The sequence below is a fragment of the Ictidomys tridecemlineatus genome, chromosome 15 (assembly GCF_052094955.1).
Source record: "Ictidomys tridecemlineatus isolate mIctTri1 chromosome 15, mIctTri1.hap1, whole genome shotgun sequence".
NCBI lineage: Eukaryota > Metazoa > Chordata > Mammalia > Rodentia > Sciuridae > Ictidomys > Ictidomys tridecemlineatus.
In genome coordinates, this window is record NC_135491.1 from 9,511,127 (window position 1) to 9,527,218 (window position 16,092).

Sequence of the window (16,092 nt, forward strand, 5' to 3'; positions counted from 1 at the left end):
TGGTAGAGTGCTTACCTAGCATGTATGAGGCCCCAGTCCATCCCCAGGACCGAAAAATATTAATATTAATAGTAAATAAACATTACTCATAATTTTACCCTGGGGATTTTATGTGCCCATAACAGTTTTGTCATTTGTACTGTTGACTTCCCAAATGGGGGCAGGTAGACTCCCAATTCTTCTGTGGCTGGGTGTTACATAAGCCATGATTTCCCTTTCGCTGTTCCAGTGTTTTGTAGCACGTTGCTCTTACTAAATGTCGTGAACATTTTCCATGTAAATTATTTGTGTTGTATTTCATTGAGGTTTTTAACTCTTTGTTATTACAGACATAGTGACATACATCAGGAAGCTGTCCTTGGCTTCCCCAACCTCAATAATCAGCAGGTGTAGCTGCCAGTTGAACGTGCACAGTCACCCCAGGCGACATAAAAATAATAATGATGATGTTAATGGGTCACATTACCAGGTCCCCGCTGTGCGCCTGGTTCCTCTCCTAAGTGTCTGCCCCTGTGCAGTGTAACCGCCAGCATTCCCCTCTTCACTTTCACAGTGAGGAAGCTGAGGTGCAGACAGCTGCTCAGAGGCCACGGTTAATATGCAGAGGGTCTGCAGGGGGACCTCAGGCGTTGATCCAGGAGGCCACTTTCTTAGTCATCATGCTTCCCTGCCTCAGACACTTGAGGGGAAAGCAAAAGAAGGCACGTGCAGCCTAACTAACCAGAGGTGGCATCAGCTCCCAGGGGACAGGATGAACAGAAAGGACTTCCTGGCCAACAGGTCCCTTGTGGAGCCTCAAGGCACTGTCGTCTTATCTTTTCAAGCCACAGATACCCACAATTGATTTTTTGTTCTTGTTTGTTCTTTTTCTTTTTTTTTTCTTTAGGCCAGTCTCAGCTGGCTTCAGTTTTTTAAGTTGCAGAAGCAGTATATACTCAGTTGTAGAAGTAAGTGGAATAAGCTGCCAGAGTCCCTTTTGTGTCCCTGATCCTACTCTGTAAAGGTCACTGCTACTCAGTTTGTGTCTTTCTTGGAGGACATAACACAAGTGTGTGTTTGTGTGTGATGTAAGCTTATATACACCTTAACATTTTTTTTTTTTCTTTTACCAAAATGAATCCATGGGGCTGGGAGTACAGCTCAGTCAGTACAGTGCTCGCCTTGCATGCACAAAGCCCTGGGTTCAACCTAGCACCACACACACACACACACACACACACACACACACACACACAATCACAAGGAACATCTAACTTGCCGTTTTTCATTCTGCCGTTTGCCAAAGCCATCTTTCTCTGGCCCTCTGATGTGGTTGCTCTCTGCCTAGAGTCCCGTTCAACAATTTGCTGGCACAGTCCCCTTCAGTGGACATTGAGGCTGGTCCTGCAGTTGGGCTCTCCCCTCGACGTGCCAGGGACACTGTGTGCAGCGTGCATGTGGCCCACAGCTTCCACTGAAACAGTCTGGAAAGTGTAACTGCTGTGCCAGGGTGTGCCTGTGGAAAACTGTGGTGTCTGCTCTTAAACGGCCCCTTGGAAGGCTGTCACAGTTTGCATTGGCCCCTGCCGTCTGTGAAGAAGCTCAGTAGGTTCTGACGTGTTGTGGCTCTGACCCTGTAGGTACCTGGAAGAAGTGGGCTACACAGACACCATCCTCGACATGCGGTCCAAGCGTGTACGCTCCCTGCTGGGCCGCTCACTGGAGCTCAATGGGGCCGCTGAGCCTAGTGACGCGGGCCCCCGTGCAGCACCAGGCCCTGGGGGGCTCAGTGGCGGTGAGTCGCTGCTGGTGAAGCAGATTGAGGAGCAGATCAAGAGGTGAGTCTCTGGGTGTCCTCCTGATGAATGCATGTCTGAAAGCCAGCAGGTGCTCCCGGGTTTCCTGCTGGCCCTTTCTGGAGTGTATTGTGGGTCCATTTGTCCTGGAATCCTCTGTACCTCTATTGCTGGGATCCCCTGAATTCTCTTCTGGTCCCCTGTAGGCACATTATCCTGGCCTCCTCTCCAGGCCTCCTACCCGAGGCTCAGTCTTGCACACACCAGGTGGACCCTCGTGCCTTGACAGCACTTGGTGGGGAACAACACGTAGTTCCGACCTCTGGAGCTCTTATTTGTCAGAGTTAATAATGTCATTATTAGGTGAAATGTTAAGCGTGGCGGGAGATGGCTAGGCATGGTGGTGCTTTCCTATAGTCCTGGCTGCTTGGGAGGCTGATGTGGAAGAATTCCTTGAGCCCAGGAGTTCAAGGCCAGTGGGCACACCACAGTGAGACCCTGCCTCCAAACAAAATAAAGCTGGGCATGGTGGCGCATGCCTGTAATCCCAGCAGTCTGGGAGGCTGAGCCAGGAGGATCCCAAGTTCAAAGCCAGTCTCAGCAACTTAGGCCCTAAACAACTTAGCAAGACTCTGTCTCAAAATAAAAACAAAAAGGGCTGGGGATATAGCTTAGTGGTTAAGTGTTCCTGAGTTCAATTCCTGCTACCTAAAATAAAAACAAGAAGTGATTGAAATAGTGCTATTTTGGATGAGATAGGAAGGTGACATTTGGGCAGTGGTACCTAGAAGAAAAATGTTCTAGGCAGAGATAACGGTGAAGCCCCTGTCCTGAGAGAGACAGGCGTGGTGTGTGCAGGAAGCAGGAACCAGTGTGGAGATGCAGGCCTGAGGGCTGTGGTGAGGCCGGGTCTCGAAGGCAGATCATGCTGGGTACTAGGAGGCGCCATGGTACACACTGTAATCCCAGAGGCTCAGGAGGCTGAGGGAGGAAAGCCAGCTTCAGCAACTTAGCAAGGCCCTAAGCAACTTAGAGAGCCCCTGTTTCCAAAGAAAATATAAGAAAAGGTCTGGGAATGTGACTCAGAGGCTAAGTACCCCTGGGTTCAATCCCTGGTATTAAAAAAAAGTTGGATTCTACACTTGGTGTTTGTGGGAAGCCTCTGGTTTCTGGTAGGTCTGCTGTGATGAGAGGCTGTGGAGTCAGGGAAGCTGGGGAGGGGAGGACTGAGGGCTCTCAGGGGTGGAGAGGCGGGAAATGGTGGCTTCTCCTTGGTTGGCACTATTTAAAGGATTTAGGTGACGGGGAGCAAAGGAAGTAGGGTTTGGTCTGAACGATGGAGCAGCGTCTCCTAAAATAGGGAGCCTGGTGGAACCGCAGGGCTGTGGAGAGCAGGTTGAGGGCCCGTGTGGAGCTTGGCCCAGGTAGCCCTAAACGCAGCCCCAGTTCGCCAGCCCCTGGATGTTCTTGGGAAGGCAAGGACTGCCCGCCGTCAGTGAGGGAGCAGGATAGATGGCCTGGGGAATCTGAGTCCCCTGCCTTGATGTGAGAGAGGAGCCAAAGGGGGGAGAAGCAGGAAAGGGGAGCGGGGGGTGGGGGGGGGACTGCAGGAGGAAGCCACGGGGTGAGTGTGGGGAGGGTCTGGGGGTGCTCCCGGGAGAAGAGGAGGAGCACTAGGCTGGGCAGCCTGGGTGAGTCATCTCTGCACCCAGGGGCGGGGGTCCCCGTCAACTGAGAACTGTGGCAGCCAGATGCCAGACCCGGCCTTGCCATGGAGTCGGGCTTGGCTGACACTTCCTCTGCTGGAACTTGTCATCAGGGAGGTAGACGTAGGAGTGCCATCTGTCGCTGGGGTGGCCCAGGTCCTGCAGCCTTGCTCAGCCATGGCCCCAGAGGCATTGGTCGGGTGGCCGGTTCCTCTTCCCTGCCTGCGACTGACCTGGGCTTTGGGTTGGATTGGCCGTGGGAACAGGAGCTGCTGCGCCAGTGGCACTTCCCTTCCAGCTTGGTCCCTGGGGGCAGGTGCTGTCAGGGTGGGTACGGGGCCACCAGAATCCTGGCGGGAGTTTTGGGAGGCGCTGGGCTATTTTTGGTCTGAATGAGGGATCTGCTGGGCAGAGCCTGGGTCAGGATGTGCGTGATCAGGGTCCAGGCTCCCTGGGGCTTAGGAACTTCACTGAGTTCTGGCTCCGTTACATGCCGGGCTCCTTCCCACCTGGGATTCATCACCTGGCAGGACTGATCTCCTGTCCTTGTCGTGGGCAGGAATGCGGCAGGCAAAGACGGCCAAGAGCGTCTGGGGGGCTCGGTGCTGGAGCAGATCCCCTTCCTGCAGAACTGCGAGGACGAGGACAGTGACGAGGATGACGAGCTGGACAGCGTGCAGCACAAGAAGCAGCGTGTGAAGGTGGCCCCCTCGCTGGTCCCGCATCAGGCCCTCCCTCTTGACCACAGAGGTGCCCCCAGGGCCTTTGTCTGAGCTCCCCCCAGCTGCCCCCCTCCTTTCCTCAGCGCGAGTGCGTGGACTGGAGACTCCTCTGGAGCTCTGCGGGCGAGGCCTCACCAGCCATGTGCCCTCGGTGCCCTCTCAGGCTCTCGCCAGTGGAGTCAATGATCTTGCTGTGGCTGTCACTCTCTCTCTCCTCCAGTAGCCTGGGAGCTCCATCAGGAAGGGACTGTGGCTCTGTCCCTGTGTCCTCAAAAGGGTGTGGAACAGAGACGCTCAGTAAATATTTGTAAATGGTGTGAGTATGGCTGAGTCCAGGTCAGCCTGGGTCTGGGGGGGCTCTAGGACGTGGGTGTCTAGTCTGCTCTTGATGTAAGGACCCAGGCCCGGGGACACGGCCCTTGGCGAAGTGTCCAGGTTGCCTCAGCGTGGTCTCGAGATCTGGCTCCCGGCGCCGCCTACGTGTCCCCCTGCTCCCTGCCTGCCAGAGCCCCCGTGCTTCCGCCCTCTCAAGGATGCTGTCCTTAGACCTGACATGGTCTTGTCTATCGAGCAACATCAGCTTGGGCCTTCACTTGGCCAGCTCAGTGCTAGTGGCAGAAATGACATGAAGGGTGCAGTCCCTGACAGGGAGCCACTTGTGGCTGGTGGTGGCCTTGTGGAGTCATGTGCAGGAGGATGAGTCATGATGGAGGCAGAGATGTGGCCGGAAGGAGGGGCCTGTGGGAGATGGCTTGGGCCTCCCCTGAATCCCGGCCTTCCCAGCAGCAGCCTCTGCCGAGACCCCCTTCCCCACTTCCCCCGACTCGGCTCAGACATCACCTCCTCCTGTGGTGACATGGCCTTTCTCTGGCTTGCTTTCTGCTTGGTGTCCCCCACAGGGTCAGGAACCTCCCGTGGGCTCCTGTAGTCCCTGGACTCTCTCTTCCCAGCCCTGACCGCTCTGGCGTCGGGTCTGTATCTCTTCCCCAGCCCCTGGGAGGGATGGGTTCGTTGTGGCTTCTATTCTCTTTCCAGTGCCCCCGGTGTCTCTGCACAGGGCCGTGCCTGGCCGAGGCCTCTGGTTAAGGCTCTGAGGGGAACAGAAGGCAAGGAACTGCATCCACAGGAGGCCTGGAGGGAGGGCAGCAGGGCTTGGAGTCTGGGGCCTCTCGCCTCCTCCCTGGTCTGGAATACGGTCCCTCCGGCGCCTGGGGGGTCTTTCTGTCGCTTCCTCTGGGAAACCGTCCTCCCCTCTTGTCCTCCCAGCAGAAACAACCACTGACTTCTAATATTCCAGTAGGCCTTCGCATCTGTCACCGCAGTTGTGCCCTGTGGGCTGGCTTGTGTGTCGGGGTCTCTGCCTCCCCCGGCCTCCACACGGCAGACCCACCCAGCAGACCTGCTGTGACTCCATGTGTAGGGCACGTGCTTCTCTTGTCTTAGCTGGTTTCTGAACACATGAAATGGGGCCGAGTCTCCCGTCTCTGGATTGGGCTGTTTAAAGTGAGCTGATACACAGCCCTTAGCCGTGCAGAGGCTACCCTCCACCAAGAGCCCCCCATATGGCAACAGTTGGTCACTGTTAGGCATGCTTGGAGTGGGGTGGCTCCCACAGGGCTAGGGTGTGATGGGAGAACCCTCTCACATGCCTTTTTCGGAGTATCTGTGATGGTTCCACTTGTCCTTGAGTCCTGACACAGGCCATGGCCTCTCTGGACATGCTGTCTAAACCTTGACCATGTCCACTCCTGTGGTCCCCAGTGCAGGCCAGAGTCTGGCCTCTCACAGGTGCCCAACAGGCATTGCCTCCAGATTCAGTCCCAGCTCAGGCCTCACCTGTAGCGGGGTCAGCCACACCCTGGAGGAGGCCACGGTTGGCTGAGGCTGCCCAGGGCATGGCCTAGCGTGGACTTGGTGGCTACTGGGGCAGGTGGCTTCCCTCTGCTTAGTGACCGCAGTGGCTGCGCGGGCTTATGGTGGTTACCTGGAGCCAGGTGTGCAGAGCTCATCCGGTGTCTTTCGTTCTGTTGGTGCGTGTGACTAGTGGTTAGTGTCGTGGTTACTGTTACGTGCTTAAAATGCTACTGTTGTCCTTTAACTGTGCGTCTTTGTGCATTCACTTGCGCACAAGTACGTGTCCCCACCTGACTGCTTTTTTTAGCATGTCTTCCCAAGAAGCCCTGTGCTGGGGTGGGGGCAGGAACGGGGCAGGGACGGATTCCAGTGGCAGGTGGAGGAGGACTGCCAAGAGGTCCAGGAAGCCAGGATGAGGGGCCCCTGGCTCAGCCCTGTCCCTAGTGCTGGGCAGCTGTCGAGGGCTCCAGCAGGGGGCGCCCCAGAATCTGAGTTGACCCTCCAGGACAGCTGGGGTTGGAGCAGGGCACCCAGGCAGGAGGGGTATGAGGGTGCCAGGCAGAGAGAGGGCCAGGGACTGTAGCTTGTCTGTTCCCAGAGACCAGGTGGGCTTGGTCTCTGACACAGCCCTGACCTGCCTGCTTTTGTCCACGCCCCAGCTCCCCTCCAAGGCCCTTGTTCCCGAGCTGGAAGACGAAGACGAGGAGGACGACTCAGAGGATGCCATCAATGAGTTTGACTTCCTAGGCTCAGGAGAGGACGGGGAGGGGTCTCCAGACCCTCGGTGCTGCACTGGAGAGGGGAGCCCCCACGAGCTCGGTGAGTCGAGCGCTGTTCAGCTGCCTCCACTAGCCTGCCTGCCACCAGGGCAGACCTGGCCCTGCGCTGGCCCCACAGCCTCCGCAGCTGCTTCCTGCCGGGTCTCTCCACCGGATGGATACGCTTCCAAGAGGGGAGGGGCTGGGGGGAGCAGGGGCTGGAGCCAGTGGCCAGGCCCCTCACCCTTCCCTGGAAAGTCCCAGGGGCCACAGGCAAGGCCATTCTTCCTGGAGCTGGGCCACTGTCCCCCTGTGGCCAGTGTCCAATACTGGCTGAGCATAAGGAGGGAACAGGATAAGGACCCGGTGGGGGAGAGGCAGGTGGGGCAGGGCTGCGTCTTCCTCTCTGTTTTCGTGACTCCTCGCCAGGAGTGCCCTTGGGGAGGTCACATGGGTGGATGGCTGGGACAGAAGCCCAAGACAGGGCAGAGACTTGCCCACCGCCCAGAGGGTCCCTCAGTTTCCCACGGCTGCAGAAAGGCCTGTGGCCGTGGAGAAGACAGCACCCTCGAGGCTGGGTCGGAACTGGCGGGTGACTCCTGTCTTCTCCCTGTAGAAAGCCGTCGTGTCAAACTCCAGGGAATTCTGGCTGACCTTCGGGATGTGGATGGGCTGCCCCCCAAAGTGACTGGCCCACCTCCTGGCACGCCTCAGCCTCGGCCTCACGAAGGTAAACCCCACGCCCCAGTGCCTTGGGGCTCATGACAGAGGGAGGCTGCAGAGCTAAGCCCAGGGCTTCTGTGTCCTCAGGGGCAAGGCCCAGCCTCCGGTCTGCAGCCTCCCTGTCCCAAAAGTTCGTCTGTCTGTCTCTGTCTCCTCTCCTTTTGTCTGTCCTGCCCTGTCTGTCTCTCTGTCTCTTCCTTTCCAGCTGTGGTTCTTGATCTCGTCCTCCTCCCTCCCTCTTTCTCGCTCCTCATCTCTCTCTGCCTCTCTCTGCCTCTCTCTCCCTGGCCCTCTCTGCCCCTCCCACCCTCCCCCTACCAGGTTCCTTTGGCTTCTCCTCAGACGTCTTCATCATGGACACTATCGGGGGCGGGGAGGTGAGCCTGGGGGACTTGGCAGATCTCACCGTCACCAACGACAACGACCTCAGTTGTGACGTAAGTTCTCAGGTGCCCCCTGGAGTCGCGCTCAGTGCAGCCCTTGCCAAACTCTGACCACATGTTCTAGGCCTGGATTCAGCCCAGGACTATGAGGTCATCCCAGGCCCCAGGAGGTGCTTCACCTTGTTTGTCAGGGGTGCAGGGCAGACCCTGTGGCCTGTGTTCTGAACCTGACACCTTAGTCAGGCCTTGGGCCATCTGGGGGCCTCTGGGGCAGCAGGTAGGGTGCGTGTGAGCTTTTTTCTGGGCAGATCAGGACCTTGAGTGGTTGATCCAGCAAGATAGGAGTCACGGTGTGGAGTGCAGGCGTGGGGCTGGGCCCAGGGTCTGCCTGGAGCTGGCCACGGGGCTCCCCCACTCCCCCAGGGGGCACAGGAGAAGTTCTGCCACAGCTCCTTTAGCTCCAGAGAGCTGTGGCAGAAAGGAGGGCTCAGCAGGGACCTTGCAGGGGGCTGAGCCAGGTTTTGGGGGTCATGTGGCATGAACCTCAGCTGGGGCAGGACACTCGGCCAGCTGGACAGTCTGAGTCTGGCCCTTCCACATCCCTGTTGGGTGTGTACCAGCACCCTTGTGAGGGCAGATGTGGGCCTCAGGGACTCATCCATTGAGGTCTGTGGGTTTTGCCTCAAACCTCCTCCTCCCGCATACTTGTCTGCATTTCCATGGCAAAGTGCCTGGTCTCAGTGTCCTCCTATTTCCCTGCAGCTATATGGCCTCTTCACCCATCTCTCTGCAGCTATTCTTTTTTTTTTTTTTTCTTTTCATATTTTCTAGTTGTAGATGGACACAGTATCTTTATTTACTTTTATGTGGTGCTGAGGATTGAACACAGTGCCCCTCCCTTGTGAGACGGCCGCTCTGCCACTGAGCCCCAACCCCAGCCCTGCAGCTATTCTTCCCCTAATCTGAGCTTCCCTTGATTGGCCAGAGCCAGCCACGTAGCTCCCCTGGGCTGAACCCTTCTGTGACTCCCCCTTTCCCTAAGCCTTTTTCTTATGGTGAAATGCCTATTTCTGGATGTGGCTCACCATTCTGCCTCCTGTTGGCCTCTGGCTTCATCCACCCCTCACCCATTTCGTGAAGTACCCAGCCACGCTTGCGCTCTCTCTCTTTTTTTTTTTTTTTGTGAACTCAGGGCCTTGTGCATGAGGCAAGCACTCTACCAACTGAGCTATACCCCCAGGAGCTGGGTATTCTTGATTTATAGCACTGCTCATAGTGTGTGATGTGTGTAGACGCCCCCTCTGAACTGCAAGACCCCAAGAGTTCAGGCCCCTTGGTTTCCCCAGCACCTGGCACATTGCAGGGGCTCTCTGAGTGGGTGAGGGGCTCTGCTGGACATGGAGGAAGGGAGGGTGTCCAGCTGGAGCCAGTCTGGGTGGGAACTGGAGGTGTCCTGGGCCCGGGTGTCAGTGTCTGCATGAGGGCCAGAGTGGACAAGGGGACACTGAGGCAGCTTGCCCCCTCAGCTGTCTGACAGTAAGGATGCCTTCAAGAAGACGTGGAACACCAAGTTCACCCTCCGCTCGCACTATGATGGCATCCGCTCCCTGGCTTTCCACCACAGCCAGTCGGCGCTGCTCACCGCCTCCGAGGACGGCACGCTCAAGCTCTGGAACCTGCAGAAGGCAGTCACGGCCAAGAAGTGAGAGAAGCAGTCCCAGAGCAGGGGTGGGGCCTCCAGGCTGAGGGCTGGGGGTCTCAGTGATGCTCGACTCTGTCTCCCCCAGGAATGCTGCGCTGGACGTGGAGCCCATCCACGCCTTCCGGGCCCACAGGTAGGAGGGGCCCTCCTAGAGGCCAGCTCAGTCCCCGTGCCCTCCATCTTGTGTGGCACACCTGCACACTCCCTCACTCCTGGACTGTCGTCCCCACGTGCTCCTGGCGGTGGCCTTAGTTTGGCTCTTCCAAGTTGGAAACGAATAGGGGTTGGGGACAGGCAGCTTGCTTAAGTGGCATGACCAGGCCTGACACTGAGTTACTATTGGCCATCCTTAGAAATTTCATGTCCCTGCAGCCATGGAAAGTTTTGAGCTGCCTGTCTCACCTCCCTTTCCCCACCTTTGTCCCCTGCAGAGGCCCTGTGTTGGCAGTAGCCATGGGCAGCAACAGCGAGTACTGCTACAGTGGAGGGGCGGATGCCCGCATCCACAGCTGGAAGATTCCAGACCTCAACATGGACCCCTACGATGGCTATGGTGAGGACGCCTTCCCACTCCTTGCCACGTAGGCCACCTCGTGCCCACCTGAGGCACTGGAGCCGGGGTACAGGGTTCCCCTTCTGGCTGGAACCAGGAGCAGCTTGATTGGGCGTGCAGCTGAGGACGGTGGCGCGAGGCAGGGAGATGAGGTGGGAAGGCAGAGCCAGGGCGCCGGGGGCAGGGTCCAGCACATGCCAGGACTGGTCAGCCAGGCAGTCTGTGCTCATGCTTAGCAGGTCTTTTCGTGGCTGGCCGGAGGGTTTATGAGGAGGATGTGGAGAAAGAGACGAGGCGTTAGCGGGGCCAGGCGGTGGGGAACTGGGCTTTCTCTGTGGGAGCCAGGGTTCGGGTGTGAGGCCAGGTAAAGCAATGGCTGCGTCCCAGTAGAATAAGAGCCCCTGGACCATCCAGATGGGCAGGCAGCCCTGACGCAGCCTGTTTTCTCCCTGGGCTGGCCCAGACCCAAGTGTGCTCAGCCATGTCCTAGAGGGCCATGGGGACGCAGTGTGGGGCTTGGCCTTCAGTCCCACATCCCAGCGCCTGGCTTCCTGCTCTGCCGATGGCACCGTCCGCATCTGGGACCCCAGCAGCAGCAGCCCAGCTTGCCTCTGTACCTTCCCCGCAACTGGCGGTAAGTGGGGCCTCTGGCAGCCACACTGGTGTGGTAGAGCTAGAGGCCTGGAGAGAAGGGGCAGCTCCTGAGAGGGCCCTGGGTGCCGGGGCAAGATCCGGCTCTTTGGGCAGTCTTCTCCCCTCTGCCCTCAGAGCACGGGATCCCCACCTCAGTGGCCTTCACCAGCATCGAGCCTGCCCACGTCGTGGCTTCCTTCCGCTCTGGCGACACTGTACTGTATGACCTGGAGGCTGGCAGCGCCCTCCTCACACTGGAGTCCCGAGGGAGCAGTGGTAAGGGGTCTGAGGGCTTAGGGACTGAATAGCCTGTAGGGTCCCAGTTCCTCCAGTAGCTCTGGGGACCCAGTTGCCAGTTCGCTCCCCTGTGCCCTCAGGGGCTCTAAGCAGGAAGGAAATAAGATTGAGTGGAGACGAGCCATGCTCCGGCACATACAGGTCTCGGGGGAGGCCAGGGGCAGTGTGTCATGGACGCCTTGCAGAGAGGACAGAATATTTCTACATCCACTGCAGAGGAGGCCCAGGGACCATCTGGCGGAAGCCGCACCAGGGCAGATGGAAGGGAATGGCCCCTTGAGTTTCAGGCACGGGCACCATGGGCAGTGCTGGAGCCCCCTTGCCCGTCCTGCTCCCCGGTTTTCTCCTCTGCATCCTTCCTTCTCTCTTTTCTTTCCAGGCCCAAGCCAGATCAACCAGGTGGTGAGTCACCCCAACCAGCCCCTCACCATCACTGCCCATGATGACAGAGGCATCCGCTTCCTGGACAATCGGACAGGTGAGACCTGGCCTCCAGCTGGCCCTCCCCCCTGTGCTCATGAGGGGTGGGGCGGAGCAGACTCAACCCAGAACCTGGGGTCCACATGGAGCCCCTATATGCCTTCTCCAGCCCTATTGCCTCCCAGGCAAGTCCCGAGGGAAAGGGACCTGCCACCCACCCTCTCTCCCTTCAGGTAAATCCGTGCACTCCATGGTGGCCCACCTGGACGCAGTCACCTGCCTAGCCGTGGACCCCAATGGCGTGTTCCTGATGTCAGGAAGTAAGTTGGGACCTTGTGGCTGCCCCCTCCCCACCAGAGGAGCAAAAGCTGGGCGCTGACTCAGGGGCTCCCTGGGCTGGAATCCACATGGGCTGGGAATCACCAGTGGCAGGAGAACTGCTGGTCATGACAGTGGTGACAGCCAGCTGTGTGTGTAGAGCCCACTGTAGACACTTCACCTGTGCCACTTTGTTTACTCTTCTGAGTCACCCTCTATTGTGAGTGGTTTTGTCCCCATTTTACAGTTGTGGGCCCTGAGGCTCAGAAGTTTCAGAACTGGATCCTTGGGGGTTTGAACACTTGCTTCTGCCCTGGTCTCTGGAGGTGGGCACTGTGGCCTGGCATCAGTGGACTGTGGCTGGAGGGCAGGGAACAGAGCTCCCTGGGGCTGACGGACAAGGCCTTCCTCCCTGCCTCAGACTCCCGCTGGCCTTGGTGGTAGTGTGCTTGTGCCCGTGTGTACAGAGTGGGGATGAGGCTGAAGGAGGCGCAGGCCATGGCTGTCTGCCTCATGTCACCACGGCACCTGGTGAACATCTTGGCCCAGGCCTCTTTCTGTCCCTGCCCAATGATGACAGCAGCAGTCTGTGGACAGCGTGAGGGGACTGTCAGTAAGACTAAACCTGGTGCAGAGTGTCCTCGTCCCTGGCTGGGGCCTGCACGAAGGGCTCCACTGGCCAAGCCTTCAAGGTCCCAGGTCTGGCCAGGCTGCCTCTCCAGCCTCCCCAGGAGTCTCCACAGCTGTGACCCTGCTTGGACGGCCCTGTGCCCTCCCTCTCCCTGGGTGCCACCGCCTGGAGCTGTTTCTTTCTTTTTTCTCTTTGATACTGGGGTTGGCACATGCTAGACAAATGTCGCACCACTGGGCTGTGTCCCCACCCCTGTCTGCTGTTTTGTTCACACTGCAGTGTCCACAGGGCAGAAAGATTGGCCAGTTTTGTCCTGTGACCCTCCCACTCCTGTCTTGCAGTAGGTGCTCAGTAAACACCCAGTGACTAGATGGATGGTTGATAGGATGGGGACAGGTCTGTCCTTTGGACAGAGCCCCACCAGCCCTACGACCTTAGGATGAGGCCAGGTGAGGGCCTCCAGGGCCAGGTCTGGGTGAGGAACTTGGTGACAGTCCTCCCACTCCTGCACAGGCCATGACTGCTCCCTGCGCCTGTGGAGCCTGGACAACAAGACGTGTGTGCAGGAGATCACAGCCCACCGTAAGAAGCACGAAGAGGCCATCCATGCTGTTGCCTGTCATCCCAGCAAGGCCCTCATTGCCAGTGCTGGCGCCGATGCCCTGGCCAAGGTCTTCGTATGATGCCACCTGGCCCCGCCCTGGCCACCACACTGGCTGGGGAGTGGGCCTGGCAGGTGGGGCTGAGGTGAGTGGCAGGCCCTCTGTGCAGGAGGGGAGGGCAGAAGGCTCTGCATCCTCGTCCCCGAGGGCCCCACAGCCCTTTGGCCTGGCACTTGAGGTTGTGCTCAGAATGACTTGAGTAGCCTTTGGGCACACAGGGGAGGGGCTAAGGCCCAGGGAGGGTCCTAAAGGTGAGGTCAGTCTCCCTTCCTTCTCTTCTGCAGGTGGCTACCAGCCTGACTCTGGGGGTCAGAGGTCGGCCTCTCCCTGCCTGCCGTGGAGCCTGGCGGTGCTAACAGCCCTTTCTCCAGGAACACCTGTACCCAGTCTGGGGATGGGCCCCTTTAGGAGTTGCCCCTCGAGGATGGCCTCGGGGTTCTGCCCGTGCCCTGATGCCCACTCCCGGTATCTCCTGCCTCCTTGGGGGCAGCACAGCCAGGTCCAAGTATTCTTGGGGGTCCGTTTTTCTAAGATGCCGGGAGGTACCAGGTGCTCCCTTGAGCCCTGCCCCTCCAGGCCTGGCGGGAGCTGTGCTGGGAGGGGTCTCCAGGGGCCACTCACAGGGCCCCCCTGCTTTTCAGACACTAACCAAGCCTCCCCGGCCATGGTCCTGCCTGGGGAAGCAGCGCCTATGGCCCTCCTCTGAGAGTGGCCCTTCCAGATCCCCACAGTCCCCTGGAGAGGGATAGCCTTCTCCAAGGACCTTCTTGAGCCCCTCCTTAAGGTGTTGGAGGGTGGAGTAGGGGCCCCTGGGCCCCCCCATAACTCCCTGTATATCTGTATAAATAAATGGGATTTTAATGGCGCCCCACCCCGTTATCACTGTGTGATGGTCTGTCGGTCTCCTGGCTACACACTTCACCTCTATTTATTTCACTTTCTTCGTTTGGGTTTCACCCTCTGCCCACACCCTTGATCCCCCTCCAGGTTCCTGTTTATAAACCCCATCCTCTCTGCCCCTGAACTTGTATGTGAAAACTTGTCTCAATAAACCCTTTGGAGTAAGATGGGTGCTGGTGCCATCTATTGAGGAGGCTGGGGACTTGGGGGAGGAATCACCCCCTCTGCTTGGATGGGTGGAGCTTGGGGGGAGGTGGAGTTGGATGGGTTGAGGTTTTGTGGTACAGCAGAGGGGTGCTGGCCCAGTGCTTGGGCGGGGTGCTGGTGGAGGGGCGGAAGTAGGGGCACAGAACCGAATCTCCTCGTGCCCCTCCTTTCTGTTCCTGAGTGCACGCTCCCAGGGCAGGACCCTGAGGAGATGTCACAGTGTGACAGGTCAGCCGGAGACCCTGGCCACCTAAGTGTGTTTGCTGGCTGGTGCTGAGGACTGAGCCTCCTTCCTGGTCCCACTCCACACCTGGGCCCCTGGGGAGCAGAAGGGAAGGGGGTGGACCTGGCAGGCATGCTGGGAGGGTCCTGGAGGATGAGCAGGAACCCAGCCCTCACCACAGCACAGAGTCCCTGACTTCCCATTGGTTGATGTTCCCTCTGCTGCACTGGGAGCCAGTCCCTTTTCCTGACATTTAACCAGTTCTCACAACCTCAAGTAGGGGCCACCTATTGTCCCCTTGTCAGAGGATGAGGTGGAGGAGGGGTTGCTCTAAGGCTCCAGCGCGTCATGGGAGTTTGTGTGCAGTCCTGTCTCTCTGCTTGCTCTGGGACCTCCACCTCCCCCCAGTCAGGTGTCTCCAGGTGAGTCCAGCCCCTCTGTAATATGCCTTTGATACCTGTGCCTCTTCGGGCCCTCAGGGCCCAGGAACTCAGGGAGGATGAAAAGGGTTAAGTGGACAGATGAGGAGGCCACACAATCGGGCCTGGCTGTGGGCTCCACGTGGCCTCAGCCCCCCTCATCCCTCTGGGCTCCATGCAGCTTCCCCAGGTGGTGGTTTGGGTTTTCGCTCCAGCCTCAGACTTCCTTCCCCACCCCAGCCCCCGGATGTGGTGACAGAATCAACACTGTACCAACCTCAACTGCCCCCAACAGCCTTGTACAAGGAAAGGGAGTTCTGCTTGCAGTCTGCGTCCTGGCGGCCCTGCTCGTGGAGGATCCAGGCCAGGTGGGTGGCCCAACTTTATCAGGGTGCCTCTGCAGCTTAAATTTAGGCCTTGACCTATCTTGGAGGGGGTGATCTTGGACAAGTCACTGCTCTTTGAGACTTCAGCTTCCTGTATGTAAACTGAATGGTAGTTACTATTTGATTATTAGCTAAGGAGGAGAAACCCAAGTCAGAACGGCCCCTGAGGGGGCTGGAGGTGTGTTCAGGCAGGCCTGACACACAGTAGGCGCTCAACAAATGCTTGCTGGATCTCTAAGGGAATAAACAAACTCACCCATAAGCCCCTGAGTGAGTGCTTGAGATGCCACCCCTTTTTCTACAAATCACTAGCAAAGGCTACGATTTACCAAATCTTGTTCCAGGCACCTGTATACCATCCCATCAGCCCTCACAAAGACCCTCTACGGTCAGTCTCTATTACAGTCCCATCTAACAATGGGGAGACCGAGGCTCACAGAGGGGAAGCCCTTAAAATCACATGCATGGCCCTAGGAGATTGTCGGATCTCCAGCCTGAAGCGGTGCAGGTGTGCTGCTCTCCCTCCGGTTCCCCCAGCCCTTGCACGCCACAGTCCTCGGGGTCAAGAGGAAGGAAACTGCACCCCCTCTGCACTGCCCTGCAGTCAGCTCCATGTCCCTTGCTCAAGGGCGCTGGAGACAGACCTGCAGCCAGACTCCGCCTCCGTCTTCCCGTCTGGGGAAGGGGCGGCGGTGCACCGAAGCATCCCCTCCTCTAGGATGGGGCGCGGCGAAAGCACCGGCAACACTCTGGGAAGTGAGGCCGAGCCCGGAAAGCAGGCCAGACCTGACTGACACCCTGTTTCCGACCCTTTCCCCGC

General features: G+C 58.3%; 1 protein-coding gene across 4 annotated transcripts in view; it reads left to right on the forward strand.

Annotated features, from left to right (window-relative positions):
* Strn4 (striatin 4) overlaps positions 1–14,202 on the forward strand; it is a 23,204-nt gene extending 9,002 nt beyond the window's left edge. For 2 of the 4 annotated variants that reach the window (XM_078031814.1, XM_078031817.1), the window contains exons 5-18: positions 1,620–1,817; positions 4,041–4,182; positions 6,717–6,876; positions 7,432–7,545; positions 7,860–7,975; positions 9,448–9,623; positions 9,709–9,756; positions 10,055–10,176; positions 10,640–10,810; positions 10,945–11,085; positions 11,486–11,584; positions 11,760–11,846; positions 12,989–13,222; positions 13,422–14,202. In XM_078031814.1, the coding sequence (XP_077887940.1) occupies positions 1,620–1,817; positions 4,041–4,182; positions 6,717–6,876; positions 7,432–7,545; positions 7,860–7,975; positions 9,448–9,623; positions 9,709–9,756; positions 10,055–10,176; positions 10,640–10,810; positions 10,945–11,085; positions 11,486–11,584; positions 11,760–11,846; positions 12,989–13,158 (1,744 nt within the window). In that variant the 3' untranslated portion in view covers positions 13,159–13,222; positions 13,422–14,202. Of the gene's footprint in view, positions 1–1,619; positions 1,818–4,040; positions 4,183–6,716; positions 6,877–7,431; positions 7,546–7,859; positions 7,976–9,447; positions 9,624–9,708; positions 9,757–10,054; positions 10,177–10,639; positions 10,811–10,944; positions 11,086–11,485; positions 11,585–11,759; positions 11,847–12,988; positions 13,223–13,398 lie in introns of all 4 variants that reach the window. The other 2 variants (XM_078031815.1, XM_078031816.1) reach the window with 2 other exon arrangements.
* The last annotated feature ends 1,890 nt before the right edge of the window (positions 14,203–16,092 follow it).